Source organism: Numida meleagris, chromosome 17, assembly GCF_002078875.1.
Source record: "Numida meleagris isolate 19003 breed g44 Domestic line chromosome 17, NumMel1.0, whole genome shotgun sequence".
Lineage (NCBI taxonomy): Eukaryota > Metazoa > Chordata > Aves > Galliformes > Numididae > Numida > Numida meleagris.
The window spans coordinates 6,746,718-6,766,499 of NC_034425.1; the positions used below are offsets into that span (position 1 = coordinate 6,746,718).

General features: G+C 59.1%; 2 protein-coding genes across 13 annotated transcripts in view; one reads left to right on the plus strand and one right to left on the minus strand.

The window, feature by feature from the left end:
• The window catches only part of ARSG (arylsulfatase G), a 40,784-nt gene that overhangs the window by 1,829 nt on the left and 19,173 nt on the right, over positions 1-19,782 (minus strand). For 8 of the 12 annotated variants that reach the window (XM_021414597.1, XM_021414596.1, XM_021414599.1 and 5 more), the window contains 10 exons: positions 14,058-14,717; positions 13,683-13,870; positions 12,734-12,781; positions 12,549-12,660; positions 12,081-12,218; positions 9,390-9,574; positions 8,713-8,793; positions 5,898-6,006; positions 2,634-2,754; positions 18-108 (listed from right to left, as the gene is read on the minus strand). In XM_021414597.1, coding sequence (XP_021270272.1) covers positions 18-108; positions 2,634-2,754; positions 5,898-6,006; positions 8,713-8,793; positions 9,390-9,574; positions 12,081-12,218; positions 12,549-12,660; positions 12,734-12,781; positions 13,683-13,870; positions 14,058-14,251 — 1,267 coding nt within the window. In that variant the 5' untranslated portion in view covers positions 14,252-14,717. Of the gene's footprint in view, positions 1-17; positions 109-2,633; positions 2,755-5,897; positions 6,007-8,712; positions 8,794-9,389; positions 9,575-12,080; positions 12,219-12,548; positions 12,661-12,733; positions 12,782-13,682; positions 13,871-14,057; positions 14,718-16,833; positions 18,079-18,137; positions 18,408-19,782 lie in introns of those variants that run through there. The other 4 variants (XM_021414606.1, XM_021414607.1, XM_021414602.1 and 1 more) reach the window with 4 other exon arrangements.
• The window catches only part of SLC16A6 (solute carrier family 16 member 6), an 8,902-nt gene continuing 7,633 nt past the window's right edge, over positions 18,514-19,782 (plus strand). Inside the window, exon 1 of the mRNA XM_021414592.1 lies at positions 18,514-18,961. The gene's annotated coding sequence lies outside the window, so the exon portion shown is untranslated. The remainder of the gene's footprint in view (positions 18,962-19,782) is intronic.

Sequence of the window (19,782 nt, forward strand, 5' to 3'; positions counted from 1 at the left end):
GAAAGCAGCCACCCTACCTGTGGTGTAGAATGCCTTGTACTGAGCCAGCCGCAGCGCCTCGACCTCCCCGTCCTTCCCCGCTGCCCCGCTGTTGGGGTGGAGCAGCATCTGAAGGAAGAACACAACACAGCCCACTGCAGAGAAAACCTGCTCTGCCCCAACATCTCCCGACACGGGGTCACCTCCCCAGTGAACGCACACATTGAGAGGCACTGCTCAGCCCAGGAGCCACAGCAACAACCCGAGTTCTGCCCGCTGGGCCCGCAAAGGGAATCGGGGTGAGGAGGTGAAAGGGAAGGAGGGAGGGGTGGGTCGAGTCTCTGCTCTTTGGTATTTAGGACACTTGATGCCTTGGCACATGGCAGCGAGGAGACAAGTGAGCTGGACGGCGCGGCGCGCGCGTCCCTCCGATCAGATCTGCTGCAGAGCCAATGGCTCCGCTGAGTGATGAGTCACCAGAGGTTTCCTCCCTGGGAATTGAATTTAAAAGTGATTCAAGAAATTTCCACTGTGCTAAAAATTAGAAACATCTGCCGAAGTTGTAGGCAGCTGCGGTGCCAAGTTTAGTAACAGTGTTCGCAGCTGATCAGCGCTGTAATGACCTAGCAGGTGTCCGGCACGGAGCGCTCTGCCCGGCGCTGCCGCTCGGCCCCCCCAGCAGGGCCACGATCCGGGGGGAATTTCCCATGGCTCTCGGTTTCCTCTATTGCCCTCAACTGCAAGGCAAGAGAGACAAAAACACCGCCTGGAATTTGGTTTTAAAACTGTGTTTCATGGAAAAAGAAATGAAAACCTGGATGTGGGAGGCTCAAGGGTGAGCTGGGGAGGTCGCACGGTGCACAAGGAGGAACTCCGTGCTCCCGTCCGCTCGTGCTGGCACCCCTCCGGCAGAAGCAACGGCTCCAATGCAGAAACCAGCAATTATTTTAGGACGTTTGAAGCCAAACTACCAAGAACGGAACCGATCTGCCTGCTTCCAGCCTTAGGGCTCAGCTTTGCTTGTCCCCTTTAAGTCGAGCAGCACGGGGTGGATGCTGCCGTATGGCTGCAAAGCACCAAAACCAACAGCGAGCCTGTTGGTGAGCCCCACACTAAGCAAACCTATGAGGACGGGCTGCACACGTAAGCCGAGCCCTTTCAGGAAACATTCCCAGGTTTGCAGCCAGTAACTTCGTTACGAAAAACAAAAAAAAAGAAGAAATAGGAAGAAGGAAAAAAAAAAAAAAAAACCTCCCCAGAAAACTCTCCATCCGCACGTAGAGCTCCGGGCTGTTTGCACAAGCGAGCCGTGCGTGGGGAGGAGGAGCGCAGCCCTCTGACATTACGCTCATGGAAAGAGCGTATTTGTTTGACACTCGTACCCTTGATACATTTCGTGTGATGTGTTTATTTTTACTGCAAATAGCCTTTGCTCAAAACAGGGCCTTGGCGGCCGCCCAGCTCCATCACAGGTTGTGCCGGCGCCGAGCCGGGCTGGGACACGAGCAAGGTTACGGCCGCACCGCTGCTCAGCCCCCGCCCGCCCGAGTGGGAAAGCAGCTGTCAGCGGCGTGCGGGGATCCAGCGGGCGGGCGAGAAGAGGAACTGCTCCGGGAGGATTTGTGTCAAGGAAAACCCTGCGACATCAAAGCCGGTTTTGCCATCAAGAGATGAAAGCGCCGCGCTCGCCGCCGCCGAGCCGGGAGGGGACGAGAGCAGCTGAGCGGAGCGCGGGGCGATGCTCGCTGCGCTGAAGGCCGCTTGTCCGCAGGGCTGTGGGGACGGGCAGGGACAAACCCTCCTGGGACAGAGCAGCCAGGCCAAGAAGGACCTTGATGGCGGCACAACAGCCCTGAGAGCAGCGGGGTGGCAGCGCCTGGGAGCTCAGCCCCAGTTTGGGGAACTCCTCCTGGTCCCAGGCAGGCAGGAAGGGCTGGTGAGGGCGGCCCCACGCCGCCGTGCCTCTGCAAGAAGAGGGTTAATCCCCGAGCCGCGTCCCATCCGCTCCCACGGTTTATCTCACGGTTCAGTAGAGGGTTCCATAAATACGAACTAAATACCAAAACCCTGATGGACGCAGCAAGCAGATCCAAGATTCCTGCTGGGAGCAGGCTCGTGGTGCTCGCAGGAGAACCAAGTTGAAAAGCAAAACCAGGCTCTATCTGTGGGTCTGCTTTAAAGGCGAACTTCTTTTTACTTGGTTCAGTGAAAAACTTGTAAAATTCTGAGAAAAATACATTGCCATACTTCTCGTTCTGGAAGCTGTGTTTCTCACGCCTAAAGGAGCCGTCAGCAGCTCCTATTGTTGCAGGGGCAGAGCTGCAGGGCACGGGGCTGCCTGCCCCACTCACATCAATAACGGGCACGTTTCCGAGCCAAGGAGCTCAGAGAAGGAGCGCTTAATTACATCTCCATCTGTCAAGATCAATAAAGCAGATAGAAGGAGGTCTGATCTCGTTTCCCATGCCTGTGCACCTCTCGTGAGCAGGAAGGAGCAGCGCCGTGCTGTGCCCGCGGGGCTGCAGGACAGTGCTCCAGTTTGAAACCATTTCCCCTTGTCCCACCACAACAGACTCTGCTAAAGAGTTTGTCCCCTTCCTTCTTACAGCCCCCCTTTAGATCTGGGGATGTCCCGAGGAAGGGGCTCTCCTTACCTTGTGTCCCACATCCGACAGCCCGAAGAGAACCGGGGACACGTCCACGCCATCAAAGCGCCTGTTCGGGGGAAGTGTGGCTCCAGCCAGTGCCACCAGCGTGGGGAAGATGTCCAGGGTGCTGGGGAAGGAAGCAGCTTCCATCAGAACACGGAGCGGAGCCCCCAGCCCCACCTGCACCCCGGCACCCCTTGCTCGGGGGGCCCTGGCTGCTTCCCTAGAGCAGAGCAGGGTGCAGCCCCCACCACGTCGTCCCCCAGGCACGCGGGGAAGGCACCGGGTCACCCTGCACAGAAAGTGCTAGCACAGGGACTTTTTACGCCAATCCCAGCAGATCCCGCAGCCCCAGGAAAATGTGGTCTCGCTTTTGCCTCGCGCAGCACGAGCCATAGCAGCCAGAATGGAAAATGAGAGCGGTGCTATTTTGTGCACTTATACCAAAACGCCTGTCAGCATTTCCACCATAATCCTCTCTTTTCAGGGGCCTCCGCCACAAAAGATCTCTCAGGGCTGGGTCTTGGTCGCTCCCTGTGTGGGTGACCCCGTGCCCCGTCACCACCGGTGGGGACACAGAGGGCGAGCGGGTCGAGCAAAGGCACGTCCTGCCGCAAGGCACCAGTGTCACCTCCCACTTGGGCAAATGACACGCGGCAGCGCTGCGCTCCCTGGGCAGGCAGCTTGGCTGGGGAGATGCTTGCACCCCGCACCATGCACCCTGCACCCTACCGAGAGCACCGGGCTCCCAGCACCACCCCAGCTGAGCACCCCGGGGCGAAGCAGTGGCCACGCTGCAGGAGCAGGGCCCCTCGCTCCCGCCCGGCGCGCGCAGGCTGTTGCGTGAGCGGAGAGAGCAAACAGCCCAGGACTTTAGGGCCCCTGTTTCTCCCATTCAATGAGTTTTAATTTAGCTGCTAAGAGACCGAGAGGACAAATAAGAACAAACAATGCTGAGGAGAGCTGAAAGGCAGCCCCGGCTGTGCAGCTCTCGTGGAGACGGCCGGAGCAGCCAGGAGGCACCGAAATCCTCGGCTCCCCGCCGTGCAGAGCTGGAGCGCATCCCTGCAGGATCACACTGAGCTCTGCACGGGGCCGCCCCACATCGCTGCCACGGTGCTCAGCACCCGCCAAGTGCAGCCCGGGCACCCTGATCTGTCTGCACCCATCCCATGTGCAGTTACGCTAAATCAGCAGCTGGACCCCCCCTGGAAACCATGACAGCCTGCAAAAAGGGCAAAGCAGGGAGAACTGGGGCAGTGTCAGACAGGTGCAAGAAACCCACGGGGATGAAAGAAGGCATTTTTCAGCTCTTAGCGAGGGCTCCATGGGTACAGACAACCCCCAAAAGCACCACCTTGAGCTCAGCACCCGCAGCAGCAGCCCCGTCCCTCCCAGTCCTGGGCACTGCGATCTGCTCGCTCCTTGGCCACTCCACTGACCCACTTCTTCAGCGCCCTGCAGGGTGCGGGGCACAGCGGGCAGCTCCCACCATTAGCTGTAATTAAGAAGAGCCGACGAGGCAGCTTTGTGCAGGGCGCGGTGCACGGGTGCAAGTCGGTGCAGCTCCAGCTGCTGCCTCCCCGGCCGCCGGCCACGCTCACCTCCTCTCACCTGGCAGGGAGGTAATGAAGAGAGGTGATGCCACGCAGCCCGGGGCGGAAGGAGCCCAAGGAGGGCCTGGTCAGGATGCTTTCTCCCAAGTCAGGCTGCAACTGCTGCCAGCGTTTCCTAACCCTGGGCTGAGGACACAGGTAACGCCTGCCCTTGCCCAGCCCCAAACGCTGCCTAGCAGAGCTCTCCCAGCCTCTCTCCAGGACATAAGGATGAACCAACCTGCTCGACTCAGGCCCTCATTTAGGGTGGGTTCATTTAGGGTGGGAAACCCACCCCGCCGAGGTCCCCAGGAGCCCCGTGTCCCATCACAGTGACCCCCATGGCACCACAGAGCCCCGGCTGCACAGCCCCAGCCTGCAGCTGGCAGCTCCCTGCCCTGGGTTGGTTTGTATCACACACCTGAACTTTACGAAACCTCCCTGGGCTGTTGGCTTTGAATTTCCACGGCGGAGGCGGGCTCCCCCGGAGGCATTTCTGAATAAGCAAAGCTGTGCAGCCTGGGCAGCGCTGGCAAAACACGGGATGGGGCTCTGCCTCCTGGAGGAGCCTCGAGGTGCAGGGAGCTCAGCACCGAGTTGACCGCGGCCAAGAGGCACAGTGACCGTGTATGGCTGGAACTGCACAGCCCTGCAGCTGATGTGATGGCACGACCAGGCCCAGCATTGCAGCTCTGTCTTCAGAAGAGTACAAAGTAATAGTAACAAAGAGGCAAGGAAACCCCTGGGGAACGGCAGAGCCCCTGGGTGGGCAGCGGATGTGTGCAGCACAGCCCGGTGCTGGCAGCTGCCTGCGTTTACAGCCGCCCAACCTGCTGGACTGGATCTGGGAAATGCAGGAGATGAGGGCTGGGAGATAACCGGGACCCCTGGGGCTGCTCGGTGCAGGGGGACGCGGGCTGGGGGTTCCCCGTGCCAGGGGGGATTTGCAGGTGGAACCCCAGGGGTGCCCGGTCCTGCACTCATCAATCAGCAAGCATCAGTGCTCCAGTGCACACCTGGAACCATCAACCTTACAGAAATCCCAGAGCTGTTTGCTGCAGGGAGGGCTGCAAGCGCTGCAAGAACTGCAAGGAGAGCGGCGGCATTGCTGCTACACGGCCCCGTCCGTGCCGGTCCCCGCAGTGCCACCATCCCCACCACGTCCTGTCCCCTCTGCTCCCACCCACGTGCAGGAGTGGCCCAGGACTACCTCGGAGCGCGGCCGCGCTGCCTGCCAGCGCTGTGCTGTCCCTCCGGACGGCCTTTCCCACAACCGCACCCTCCTTCACATTAAGCCATTTGCAAACCACAAAGCCTAAGCCTGCTTCTCGGTGGAGAGAGAGAACATCGTCATCTTTTAATTATCGGGAGGCACTCAGCCACCGCGGGGAAGAGACACACGGAGCCCTGCAGCTGCTAACGCGGATCCACCAGCCTCACAAAAAGAGCTTTCAACTCCTATTTGCTGAAGCATTAAGGTCTTTGGGGAGAGGACAAAAGTGCAGCGTCAGACACAACGCGGGCGATGCCCAACTGGTGCCCTGCGCTGCCAGGACCCAGGTAACCACGCGGCTCCGGAGCTGTCAGCACGTGTGGAAGCAGGACCTTGCAGACCCACGGCATGAAGCACAGCGAGCTGTGGGGCAGGCACGGCCCGCCCCAGAACCATCCCTACCTCAGCATGGCGTGGCTGCTCCGCTTGGCAGGGATGTGGCCAGGCCAGTACACCACTGCCGGCACCCGGTGCCCTCCTTCCCACGTGGTCTGCTTGGCGGGGCTGCCTCCTGCAAGAGAGAGCGGAGTGCTCAGCATCCCCTGGGTGGGAGCTGGGCAGCGGTGGGGACCCTCCGACCCCAGAGCTGTCCCGAGAATGGGAGTGTGCTGAAGGGAGGAAAGTGGCAGTGGTTGGAGCTGGGTCAGGGGAGGGAGAAGAGCTGAAGGAGTCTCTAGAAGAAACAGGGAGAGGGGTGGGAAAGGGGCTCAGCTTGGCGCTGCCTTTGGTTTCACATCTACTGCAGCAGTGAGTGATGAGAAATGGAACTGAACACTTCCATCCACCTTCATGGCACGGGGCGGGCGGAGAATGCAGGAGTTTGTTCCAGGGGCTCCGCAGCCATGCCCTTGTGTGTGTGCACAGGGTGCAGCCCCTGACAACACGTCGATGGTCCCCAGCCCCACCAAAAACACATCCCCGCTGCTAACCCTGCAGCAATCCCACCCGCTGACCAGTTAACCCTCTTCCTTGTTTCCTTGGCACGAAGTCTGGGAAGCACAGTGGTGGGAGAGCCACCAGCCCCTGCCCGCAGCTGCGGGCTGAGCATCAGAGCGGGGGGATGAGGATGGAACTGGGGGCACTGACCAACAAAACAAGGTGCTGAGCAGCAGAACGGGGCTGCTGGGGGGGTGTCACGGAGCTGCCGCCTCTGCTGCAGCACCAAGGGCCCCGAGCAGCCAAGGGGAAGGATTGGGAGTGGGGCGAAGGGAACATCCCAGCCCCATTCACCGCACAGAGTTCCCAACTGGCCGCTGCCCTTTGTCTGCCCGGCTTTCAGCGTGCACATGGCAACGGCGCGTGCCCGCAGTCATTTCCTTTGGCAGAGGTGGGAGCCAGGGGATGTTCCCGCTGCGGGACCCCAGGGTGCTCTGGGACGCACCGCGCCTCCTGCATTTTCAGCTGCCATAGGAAATGGTATCAATTAGAGTAAGCATTAAATAATCCTCGCAGTATTGCATCTGCATCTCGAGGGATTTGCTGCACAGCGAGCAGCCCGAGGGCAGCAGGAGCAGGGTAGCAAGTCTGTCCGTCTGTCCATCAGTCTGCAGCCACAGCAGCCCTGGGACAGACGCTGTGCCCCTGTTTCCCCACAGCCTGCCTGGTATGGCTGTGGAGCAGGCTGGGAGCCCGCACTGCCCGGGCATGAGCTCATGTTCAGCACAGAACCGGGCTGTGACCCCCTAGACCCAAGCAGGGATTCTTCTCTGGAGCAGGAATACGCAACCACGCCGAGGCCACGGCTTTCCAGGAACGTGGGGCTGAGCATTCCCGTGCAGGGACAAAAATCACCGTGTCCCCACTCCTCAGTGGGTCTGGAGCCCTCCAAACCTGGCCCAGAACATACCCGCCCCCCAAAACACGTGTCCCTTCCTGGGCACTTGGGAACAAGGGATGGGGTTGGGTTTTCCGGGTGGGCTCCTGAGGAGGGAAGGGAAGCTCTGCCCTCAACTTGGAGCTGGGGGGCCCAGCACTTGTGTTTGCAGTGCTCTGCGTGCAACGACCGACTCCACCGGAGCGAGTGGAAAACATTCCTGGAATTTGGGTTGGACCCTAAAAGGAAACGCCAAGCTCTGTGAAATGTATATAACCCTGAGCAACAGTTCCTCCCCTTCCTCCCTCTCTTTCCTTGCGTGGGGATGGGGAGATGCACAGGAGGGGGCTTTGTGACCCATCAGCTGGTGGCTACAGCCCCTGCAGCCGGCAGCCCACCCTCCTCCAGCGCCCCGTGATCCCCGGGGCAGGGTTGTTTTGGCAGGGCTGCATGTGGGCAGCGAGATGCTGGAAAGGGGCCGTGTTTTTGTAGGTTTGTTCCCGAACGCCGCACTGCCCGTACCATCTGCTCCGGCTTGTGACCACTGGTTGCTCAAGAGCAACCCAGGTCGTCGGCGGGGCTTGTTTACTAAGAAAATGAAGGTTACGATTTCTTCCCAGGGCCGGAGCACCCGAAGGAAGGACCCTGGGAACCGGAAAAGGGAGTGGGGGGAGCCAGCGGCTGCCAGCCTCGCGGCCGGGCTCGCACAGCACCGGCAGCGGCTTCCTCCCCCGGGTAGGTGTCAGGAAGCAGATGAGGAAAGCGGAGCTGCCTCTGTCCCCCCCCCCCCCCCTCTCCCCTCCCGCACTGACCCCGAGCGAACGGGGAAACATAACCCGCCACACATTTACAGTGCGTAATACAAGCAGAAGTGGGAAATGCCTGACTCATGCATACTTCTGGCCGCTCCGGCTGAAAGAAACCCACCAACCAGATGGCTTGGCCGGAAAAGAAGGAAATAATAATAATAATAAAAACAAAAGAAAAAAAGAAAAGTTAGAAAGAAAGAAAATAAAACTCCCGCTGGGCTGGGCTTCGGGGAGCCGGGCAGGGGGTGCAGGGGCACTGAGAGCCCAGCAGATGAAGGGCAGGAGCCGAATGCCCCATCGCCCACGGGTCCCAGGAGCTGCTGCATCAGGGAGATGAAAGCAGCGGCCACTGATTGTCAGCTTGCCAAGGGTTTGGGGTAACAGGGATCTGGGGGGCTCCGGTCCCACCCCGTGGTAGTTTTAGGGGAAAACTGAAAAACAGATGCATCACCACATCGGTTTGAAATACAAGAAGCTGTCGGAAAGGCGGGGGAGAGAGAAGCGCTCCCTGCTTTCTGCCTGCGGGCAGAGCAGGGCTGTCTGGCATCAGCCCCATGTACCCCTCCCCGGGAGGCCCCCAGCCCCTTGAGGTCACCTCGTGCCCTCTGCCAGGCCCCCAGCAGCGGCCCCAGGCGTCCCGCCAGCTCACACTTCTGCATCCAAGGGCCGTTGTCACCTGCAAGAGACAGAAACGTCCCCATGAGCAGCAGCGGGGGCACCTCCGCTCTGCAGGGCGGCTGAGGACGAGCGGCCCCGCACCCCCTGCCCATCCCCTGCGTGCTGTGCCCTACACCAGCAGGAGCAGCATGGGGCCTGGCAGCAGGGCTGCTCCTATTCCCCAAAGTTTATTTCCAAGGGACGGGGCCCATTTCTGGGGGTCCCAGGTAAGCGGCTGGAGCGAAGCCGGGGCACAGAGGCGGCTGTCACCAGCTCTGGGCATTAATGAGCAGCCGAGCAGTTCCTGTGCCAGGAGCAATGCGTCCTCATTAGGGAGGCTGCTGAGCGCCAGTGGATTTGGGCTTCTTAATGAGTGCGGATTTGAGGTTCAATTAGGCAGGCCATGCCCACGGGGGGGTGGCGGGGTGGGCACCGGCTGAGTTGCTGCCCCTAGGGCCAGCACAGCAGCCACATCCCCACACGGACAGCTCAGGCCCGACCAGTGCCCCTGTCACAGCACATCAAGGAGTGTGGAAAAACACCGGTCCCATTTCCTTGTGCCACCGGGGCTGGTGCAGCCGTCACCCACCACCGCGGCCGCTTGCGGTGCTTTACCTGTGAACCACAGCAGCGTGCTGCCCTTCCCAAAGCGGTCAGCCAGGAGCTTGACACGTCCCACCAGGGCGTCCATCTCGCGCAGGGCAGCCCCATAGATGCCCCTGTCCGGTGGCGGGGCGATCTGCAGCGGCACGTGCATGTGGGCCAGTGCCAGGTAGAGGAAGAAGGGACGGCCGCTGTCCCTGAAAGCAACAAGGGGAGAGTGCAGTGGGGTGGGGGTGAGGTGCAGGGGATCTCGGGGGACGTGGCGCAGCGGCCCTTCCTCGCAGGAGCTGCAAGCTTGCTATAGCTCATGGGGGGCAAACCTCTGCCGCCCCGCAGGACGCTCAGCCCCCAAAACTCAAAGAATCACAATGGGGAAGGAAAGCAGAGGCCGCCTGCCCCCAGCCAAGCGGGACACGTTCCCAGAGCACTGCTTGGGCAGCGCTGGGTGCCCGCACCTGCCCCAGGGCCATGCCGGGAGGAAGCAGCAGGACAGTGCGTCTTCACTGCGTGAGTCACTCCTTCCCTGCTGAAACCTCCCCAGCGCTGCTTCCTCTCCCCCTGCTCCCCCGGGTGCTGACCTTCCCCAGGGCACCCACACTTGGGACGAGCTCGTCCCTTCCTCCACCTCCCGCGTCCCACGGCACACTGGCCACGGGCGGAATGCCCCGCATCGATGCTCCCCTTCCTCCCCTTATGCAAGAGGGGAGGCAGCGGGGCGGCTGTTTGCTTTTAAATCACCAGAGGACACGTCCTGTTTTCTTGTTTATGGCTATATTTATCTCCTCCAGTGTGGCTGCTCTTCCTCAGGGAGCTCGGAGGGGAAGGGTGGGATGGCGGGGAGGGGCCGGATCCCTGGGACATTCTGGTGTGGGTACCCCACAGCCTCAAGGTGGCCAGAGAGAGCTGGGGGCTGCTGGGCTCCCGCAGAACTGTGCTACCCGCCTTTGCCCCCTGCACATCGCTCACCTTGGGATCCCAAACTAAAAAATCTCAGCCTTCTCACAGCAGCCGTCCCATTGCAGCACAGAGCCGGAGCCCTGCGTGGATTTGAGCCCTCCCAGCACCCTGCAGAACACCGGGATTTAGGAAACAGGGGAGCTGGCTGCACATTTCTGCAACTGGCACTGAGAAGCACTGCCTCTTTCTGCATGGCACCATTGCCTGGGGGATTTCTGAGACCCTGGAGCACGGTTTGGCTCTCATTGATTGCCCAGCAAAGCACAGCGACCTGCCCGAGCCCTGCCCTGCAAGGAGCCACTCGGCTCCGCACAGAAACCTCCTCCACTTCACCACGCAAAAATGCTTAGTATCCCCTTGACTTCTTATCAGCAGCAATGCCTCAGTGTAGCCTGTGATTACAGCTCTCGTGGGGCAGGCCTGTTTTCTCATTCTGTCCGTACCACTCTGGCTCACGCCCAGAGCGCCAGCGTGAGTTTGTCCCATGCACCTCCAGGGGAACTCTCAGACCCATGGAAAACAGTGTGCAGGGATCGTTATCCTGGCACCCAGCTGAGAACCCCGCTCGCCTTTTGCATCTACATTTCATAGCTCAGCCCCTCTCCTGAAAACTGAGCAAACATTTAATCAATAACTTAAGACTTAATGTCCTTGGCTTTTGCTCTTGTGTTTGTTGTGCTCTAAGCGTCCTGGCCAGAGCAAAATCTCACTGAATTGCTCAACCTTGACACGACTGGTTAAAAAAACACCGAGATGACAAATCCTGTGTTCTTTTCGTTGCCCCATAATGAGTGAGTCAGGCAGAGGAAAACTGAAATAAACCATCAAAGCAGAGGAAAGGCAGGCACCTGTTTAATCCTGTTCTCTGTAAACGCAGATAACCCCAAGACAGTGCCCAGACTTCTCCAGAGCCCTGACACAGCCCTTTCCTTGCAGGCCTGTCCCATTTCTTTACCCCCCTTCAGCACACAGACATTTTCCAAGCCCCCCCCTACACAAGCAGCCCCGGGGCTGTGCCAGGCAGCGGGCACTGTCCCTCAGATGGCCTCTTACAGCGCTGCAGAAAGGCGTTTTGCAAAGTCACAGCTACTAATCCCTGAATAATAGGGATTAGCCTTACGAAACCCATCGGCAGGGCTTGGGGGCTGCTGTTTCCAGGAGGTGCTTTCCTCCTTGGGGAGCAGCAAACCTGGGCTCCACGTTTCCCTGTGCCACTGCGGAAAGTCACCCATGAAACACAGTGAGTCCAAGGCCTTTATTTGGGTCCAACACCCCCGGGTGCTGCCTGCACCTTCCAGCACACACTGCCCAGCAGCTGTCCCCTGCCACCTCTGGGTGACACCACCACGAGGACAGCAGCATGGAGGAGGACGGGGGATGGTGCTTCCCTTCACACCCAGCCATGACTATACCCCCAGATGAAAGGCTGTGACCTTTGCGGTTAAACTGGGCTTATAAATCCCTTTGCACGTGATTCTCTGAAGGCCGGAACACTTCTATGGGAGCCCTGTGGGACCTCGGTGCAGCTCCTTCCTTACCCAGAACATCGGAAAGCAAAGCCTGGAGGCTCCGTCTCCGCAGATCTGCTCACCCAGCACAGCACTGCCACTGTGCAGCTGAGCTCGTGCGTTCTGGGCACGTGAATTCTGACTGCCCCAGGATGAGCAGAAAGTGCTCGCCAGCCACACGAGATGGTGTGGGAAGAGGGATGGGGATGGGGACGGGGTTGGTGCGTGGTACCCTCACCTTGCTTGCTGGATGAAGCGCGCTGCCTTCTCCACGTACCACTCCACCAGGCTGCTGAGGTTGACGGGCTGCTGGATAATGGTGAGGTTCTCAAAGAGAGGAAGGGCCACATCTGTGTAGCAGTCCTTGTTGGTGGGGCTGCAGGAAGAAATCACCGCATGGTCGCATCACCGCAGCAAGGACTGGGATGGCTGGGAGTGGGCACCAAGCCCACTGCTCACCCAGACTGCCAGAATGGCACCGCCAAGGGTGCCGGAAAGGGGACAATGCTGACGTCCCCATAGCACAGGCTGCTCCCTGCCTAGTCAGGCTGCCCCAGGGCCCCATGCTCCACCTCTCCATGCCATTTCCAGGGAACGTGAGGGAGGAGACCACAGCAGGGAGCAGCTCATGGGACTGCGGCTCGCAAATCCCAAATCCCAGCACTCAAATCGCCCCGTGCACGGAGTGTTTTCACCAGAGCCGTACCTGGTGGCCACGCCGTGCTGTGGGCAGGGTGGGCAGGGTGGCACGTTGTAGCCAGGGGTGTCCGTGCAGCCCATGTCGTGGCTGTAGGGGATCCCAAAGTAATAGTCGAACCCTGCGGGCAAGGTGGGGGTCAGTGGGGGCCAGGTGAATGCCAGGTGCTCAGCTCAGCTTCACCGTGTCCTTACCACGGAAGATGGGGTGGTGGCGGCCGTGGTGCCCCAGGTGCCATTTGCCTGCGTGAAAAGCACAGAAAATCATTTTGGAGGTTAACTCAGCAGTTAACCTCCAAAAAGCCCACCAGTCAGTGGGCTCTGCAGTCACCAGTGAAAACCCACAAGGCACAGGGCAGGAGGTTTTAATCTAGCAACAAGAAAGGCCACTTGTTTGTGCTGGCTGGATTTCTTTCTGCAGAAACCCAGAAAAAATGCCAAAGGTATCTCGTGTCTGCGCAAATCAACCATCTCCAGCCTTAAAAGGCTCTTTCATGTGTTTGCATTCAGAGGAGACAACTTCCTAACCCATCCCAAAGAATCAGATTCATCCTCTGATCTGCGGTGTCCCGAGGCCTGCCTGCACCGAGCACACTGATATCAGAGGGGAACCAGCAACAATTAATGGGGAGAAGAGACAGCAAGGGCTTCTGTGCAGACGCAACCCCAACACACGCATGGTCACGGGGAGCTCCATGTGCAGAGGACTCAGCACCGCCTGATGCACTTTCAGACGGGTTGCACTGTGCTGTGTGCACAGGAGGGTGCCCAGCAGCACAGCCCAGCAGCACAGAGTGTCCAAACTCGCACTGCCAGCCCCTGCGGCGTCACACCCAGCATCACACCCAGCCGGGGCGTGCGAGGACAGCGCTGCTCTGCACACTCATGTTTTTTCAGGAATACTCCGCGTTCCCATTGCAGGGTTAAGCAACTTCGGCTTCCACAGAAAACTGGGGCAGGCCCAAACTTCAGGCTGCGCTTGGATATGAATAGGATAATTAGGGATTGCAAAAAGAGAGGGGAAAGTACAAAATCTTTCCCACCTTTAGGCTTTCCTTCAGCTGCCTGCACTCGCCCTACCTACCCGCGGCGCTTTCTTTATGGGCACCTTCATCCCGGCCACGGTGTGGCTACCAGGCGTTACCTATAGCTGCTGTGCTGTACCCCGCCGCCCGCAGCACCTCGGCCAGCGTGGTCTCATTGAGGGGCAGGCCGCCCAGCGAGCTGATGGCGAAGTTGTGGGTCACCCCATTGCGCACGCCGAGCCGCCCCGTGAGCAGAGAGGCGCGGGATGGCGAGCAGGTGGAGGCAGCCGAGTGGAAATCCACGAACCTGGAAAATGAACAGAAAATGAACAGAAAATGAACCTTTTGCCTTGGCTTGCAAAACGTGCACAGCGTGAGGCTGCTCCGTCCCTCCCGCTCACACTCAGCCCTCTGAGCCCCAGGGACGAGGGGCCGAAGCAGGACAGAGCAACCAGGGATGCTCAGAAAGGCCCAGGGTGGGGACGCACTGTTACCTTGTCCCTTCGGCAGCCAACTCATCCAAATGCGGGGTCTCCTTTGTCTCGGCCCAGTTGGCCCCCAGGTCTCCCCAGCCCAGATCATCTGCCAGGATGATGATGAAGTTCGGCTTCCCCTGTGCTGCAGGGGGAGCGCAGAGCCCCACCAGCGTGGCAAGGAGCAGCACGGACCATGGGGCTGGGGTCCCCATGGTGCTCACGGGGAGATGCTCCCTCTGAAATGCTCCTCCAGGGCCAGGCTGCGTGCCAGGTGCTGCTCCACCAGCTCAGCTACTGAGCCAGCCGAAACATCTGCTCCATCCTTCACACACAGGCACAGCTGGCACTCCTAAAACCAGCACAGGTAAAAGTGTTATTCTTACAAGTCAGACACCCTCTTTGAAGTCACTGTCACTCTACTTTTAATTTTCTTTCCTTCCTGGTAAATAGCTAATGAAACACAAAACCAAACTGTTATTTTTTCTCCAGAAGCACACTCGAATGCAGCAGCTCCCGTTGGGGTGACGTCTGACAAATGGCTCTTCCTGTGTAGGGTTTCAAGCCCAAGTTTGGCAGCAGACCTTGTTCCCAGCTCTCTGAAGTGTCCCACGTGGGTAAGAATCACCGCAGCCCTGCTGAAAGCTGTCAGGAATCCTCTGCCTTGTCCGGTGGGAACTCCTGTGCAAGAGACACAAGCAGCCATCAGGACCTGCAGAAGCTCCCTAACCCCAATCCTAACCCTAATTAACCCTAATCCTAACAGCACCTCCATGGTCGCAGGCTGCAGGGAATGACTCATCAGCACCGAGGCTTTGCCTTTATAGAATCATAGAATTAGCTAGGTTGGAAAAGACCTACAAGATCATCCAGTCCAACCATCCACCTACCACCAATAACCCCTTGGTGTTGCATTTCTTGCTGCCCAACAGCCTGGTGCATGGGGACAGCTGCTCCTGGCTGAAAGCATGCAGCAATCCAGACAAACTGAAAATGCAATATTGCCCTGACATTTCTAGGCTGAGAGAAGTAAGTGCAGCACTTGAAACTGGTGAGCTGGGATGGCTGCTTAGGGCAGGATTTGGCTCCAGGTGGCAAAGGTGGCAAAGAGGCAAGAGCCAAAAACCCAAAGACTGACAGCTGTGAAACCCAGCATCCTGAGCGCATGGGGACGTGCAGCCGAGCAGGACAACCAGCACAGAGATAAAGTGTGAGCGAGAGGAGGGAGGGAAGGGTCACAAACAAAAGAGGGCAACGTGACAGAAGGAGGCAGGAGAGGGAGTACGATGAGCCCCATCTGTAGGCCAAGAGTTTTGTAGCTGGCAGAACAATTCGTTTGCAGGTTTCGCTGTGCAGCTTAGGGCTGTCGCTCAGATCGGCAGAATCAGGGCTTTCAGCACAGCACCGCAGCGATTAGGGACGGAACTCAATTCATAATTCATCGCCTGGAGCTTTAACTCACCAGCTCCCAGCCAGAGCTCTGCAGCTCTCTGTGAGCCGAGCGCTGGGTGCAGGTGTCACGGGGCCATCCCGCACCCTGAGCCACAGCTCAGCCCTGCACACCCAGCTGCAGAACAACCAGAAAACACCTGCAATCTCTTTGAGAAGCCCCTGGGATTCTGGGGAGGAAAGGGGCTTGAAAGCATCAATTCACCTGGGTGCGTGGCAGACCTCAGCCCTATCGCAGCTCTGCGGCTGGAGAGGACCAAGTGAAGGACCCGATGCTCTCCTTTCCCCTACTGACCCAGGTGAACGCGTCTATCTAGAAACCTGTGTGGGATTTTATAAGCACTATCTAAACAAAAGAGAGATAGGGAGCCGTGCTTGCAATTCCTCCCTGCCAGCACTGAATGGTTTCAGAAAGATTTGCTCGCTGTGTGGACACAAAGCCCTTCCCAGGGACCAACACCCCTCAGAGGGACAACTGCAAGGCCAACTGCAGGTGAAGGGGCTCCCAGCCAGAAATGGCAGGGGAAAACTGCACCCGTGTCCTGCTTTAGCCCAGAAGGGCTGGGGACAGGAGCAATGTGCCAGGGCTGCCTGCGTGGTGACAGGGCAGGGGGACGGGGAGTGCCACCAGCAACTCAGTGCCCACTGCAGTCGGTTCAGGGGGACTAAAAGGGACAAAGCTGAGCCCCCCCGTAAGACCTCAGCTGAGATGTGCTGACCCTGCACGGACGCCGCTTTGCCGGGAAGCCATGCCACAAAATGCAGCCCCACAACCTCACCCTGTGCCAGGGACGGCCCTGCACCACTCCCCTTCCCACAGCCCCCCCCAAACCCCATCCCTGTGCGAGCTGTGAGGATGCAAACCAAATCCATGTGCTCTCTGCTGAAAAGGCAAGGGGAGGCAAATGTAAAAATCCCAGCGTCTCGGAAGCTGCTCGCTAAGACGAGGGCAGCCGGGTTCTCTTGGCACGCCTGGCAGGGGCGATACGTCACCACAGGCGGCCGGCACAGCTACACCTCCAGAGCATCCAGATAGCGGAGTCACCCTGAACTTGGCAGGGGCTCCTGTTTGCTTTGGGGAGGTGCACCAGCGTAACGCAGCGAAGAAAAACAATCAGAAGCGTTTTCAAAGGACATTCTATTCTCTCGAATTTACAGGGGGAAGTCATCCGGGCCAAAATTCATGCGTTGCTGTCAGACAGGGAATCTGAGCTCCGATTCCAGGAGCCGTTTCCAAAAGATGTGAAGAAAGACAAACGGGAAAGTAGGACGTGACGACGTGGCACGCGCTCCTCTCCCTTGTGCCAGAGCAACTGCCCCCATCGACGGGTCCGACCTCCAGCATTACCTGCAGGGATCGAGGCCTCCTCGACTCGCCAGACAACCTGCACCGAGGGTCGGGGTGCCGCAGTGCCAGCGCCGTGCGGGCTCGCTGTGACACCGGGGCTGCCCAGCTGGCTGTCAGACGGGTGCCGTGTAACCAGGAGTCATGAAGAAAACAACAACAAAGTGAAAGTGTGTTTTTGCATGCCAGATAACATGGTTCACAGCACGACGACGGAGGGGGATAAGGTGGAACCAGACAAACCAGTTCAGGAAAGCCCCATAGCTTCTGCAGGAGACTGCTGGGGAAAGGCAGGATAGGAAAAGGTGCCTCTGGGGCTGCGCCCAGGGATGCCACCGCCAGCTCCTAGCTGCCAGCCACAGAGCTCCAGCCAGGAGGATCCGCCATGTACTTATTACACATTAACCAGAAGTTTGCAGTCTCGGGGCCAGCATGATGACTTTCACATTTTTCACATTCTTTCACATTTTCAGGCCCTCGGAGCCCGGTGACACCTGCGGTGCTCCGAGCACTCCGCTGCCGCACACGGGGACGCGGCGGGACAGGAGAAACCCAAACCCCGGCTCTGCTGCTGCAAGGACCCGTCCGGCCACGGGGATGGATGGTGACACGTCCCGGTAGGGGGACAGCTTGTTTTGTTTCCACATTACTACGTGCAGGTGTTTTGTTTTTTTCGGCTGAGCACAGCACAGGGCAGGCGGTGTGCCTTGTGCACGAGCGTTCTCACCACCCCATTCAGCCTCCACGGTGCGAGCAGAGCCCCGTTGTCCTGAGAGTGTTCTGAGCTGTCAGAACTCCATTCCAGGAAAAGGTTTTTGACTGGAATAGTTTATACAAGCTCCCCTCGCAGAATAAGCAGCACTGACAAAAACATACTTCTGCAGACTTACTAGGACTTCTGCCAGATCCTGAGACCGGAGAATGTTTTTCACTCATCTCATTGTTCGCTCTTTGAGGAAAAGCATTACACATGCGGAGCAGGGCTGGACAGACCCGAGCCAAATAACTGAGCTCCAGGTCCCTGCCCCACGTGGGCAGCACGGCGCTGGGCGAACCACTGCTTCCCAGGCAGCCACCTCCTGCTTTGTGCCCACGATCAGGTTTTGCTTCCCACAGCGTTTTGCAGAGCCCCGTCTCAAGACCGGCCATCAGTCCCCGAATCCTTGGGAAGCAGCGGGGAAAAGAACGAGAAGGCAAAGCCGAGGGACAGATGCAACCTACTGACAAGAAATACCAAGGAGCGAAAGCCTTTGTTTTCTCCATGCCAAAGATATTTGCATTCTTATTTCTCCCTCGGAGGCACAAACCTGTTTTGTTGTCCCGTAACCGCTCGCGCTGTGGCTGCTGGGCTGAGTTACAGCTCGGGGAGGGCAACCCCAAGGCGAGGCTGCGTAACGGGAACGTGAGAGGTGCTCACCGCCGGCACCGCGGGGCATTGCCAGCCGCAGCCGGGACACCGGGCTCAGCGCCAAGCCGCCCTGCAAGTGCAAGAGCAGCAGTGGCCAATGGGCCGGCACCGCCACCAGAAATCTGTGGGGCTGTGTCTCAGCGACCAGGTGGAACCCACATCTTCTTTACCCAATCTGCCAGAAGGTTGCAGAATTTTGTTGCCCGCTAAACCTACCCCTGCAATCCCCGTTGTGAAAAAAAAAAAAAAGAAAGACGAAGGGGCTCCAGCCCAACCTAAAGCACTGGGGCTTACAGACAGGTTGGGAACCGAAGGAGCGCTTTCACTCGGGTTATTTTTCCAGCGGTATAAGCTAGAATCCGCAGGTTCCACATTGCCCCAGCAAACTGCACCCAGCACAGTGCAGAAGGGTACACAGGGCAGGAGCATGGTGTGCTCCACTGTTATCTGTGGGCAAAAGTCCCTCGTCCATGAGCCCTAAGGGTGCGAGGGCCTGAAACCACCCCAGCATCGCGGGCAGAGTCCATCCGTGCTTGGCACATCTGGCACAGCGAGCCGGGCACCGCAGCGCTACTGCCTGAAGGACCCTTCCAGCCCCAGCCATTCTAGAACCCTGCGATCCCACAAATCTGCAAACAAAGGGATGCATAACTTCGGTGCAAACCTAGCGCCAGGATCTGCAAGTCCCCGCTGGGCAGAAGCCACGGAACAAACGCAGACGTGGTAATGCTTAACGCTGCTCCCCAAAGGCACTGCCTGCTCCCCTCTACCCTTCTTATCACATTTTTTGCTGAGTCCTCGGTAACTGGACCAGAGACATCCCAGTACCTTGGCTGAGACCTACCCTCTGGCCCCGAGTAGCACGGCTGGAGATCCCTCCAGTAGCACAGCTGGAGACCCCCTGGGTAAGAGGGTCAAGGACCCTCCAGCACCAGGTCTGGAGACTCCCAGGAGCAGGGTTGGAGAGCCAGCAGCAGGGCTGGGGATCTCCTGGTAAGAGGGTCATGGACCGCTCAGCAGCAGGGCTGGAAATCCCTGAGTAACAAGGCTGGGGACCGCCCAATACCTGGGCATGAGACCCTCCCTGTAATAGGGCTGGGGACCCCACCAGTAAGAGGGTCATGGACCCTCCAGTACCAGGACTATAGCCCTCCCCAGTCACAGGGCTGGGGACTCCCCTGTAGCTGGGCTGGTGTTTCCCCCAGTACCAAGGCTGGGTACCCCCAACAGCAGGGCTCAGGACTCCCCCAGTAACAGCGCTAGAGACCCCGCAGCAGGGCTGGGACACCCCCAGAAAGAGCTGCAGGGACCCTCCACACCCAGGGCTGGGGACACCCCCCAGCAGCAGGGCTGGAGAACCCCTGGTACCAGGGCTAGGGACCCTCCTGCAAGCAAGGCTGGAGAGCCAGCAGCAGGCTCGGGGACTCCTCCCAAGTAGCAAAACGGGAGACGCACCCAGCACGGGGTTCAGGGACCCCCTATTACCATGGCTGGGGACCCCCGCGGACAGTCCCGGTGACCCCCCCGGCAGCAGGTGCGGGGTC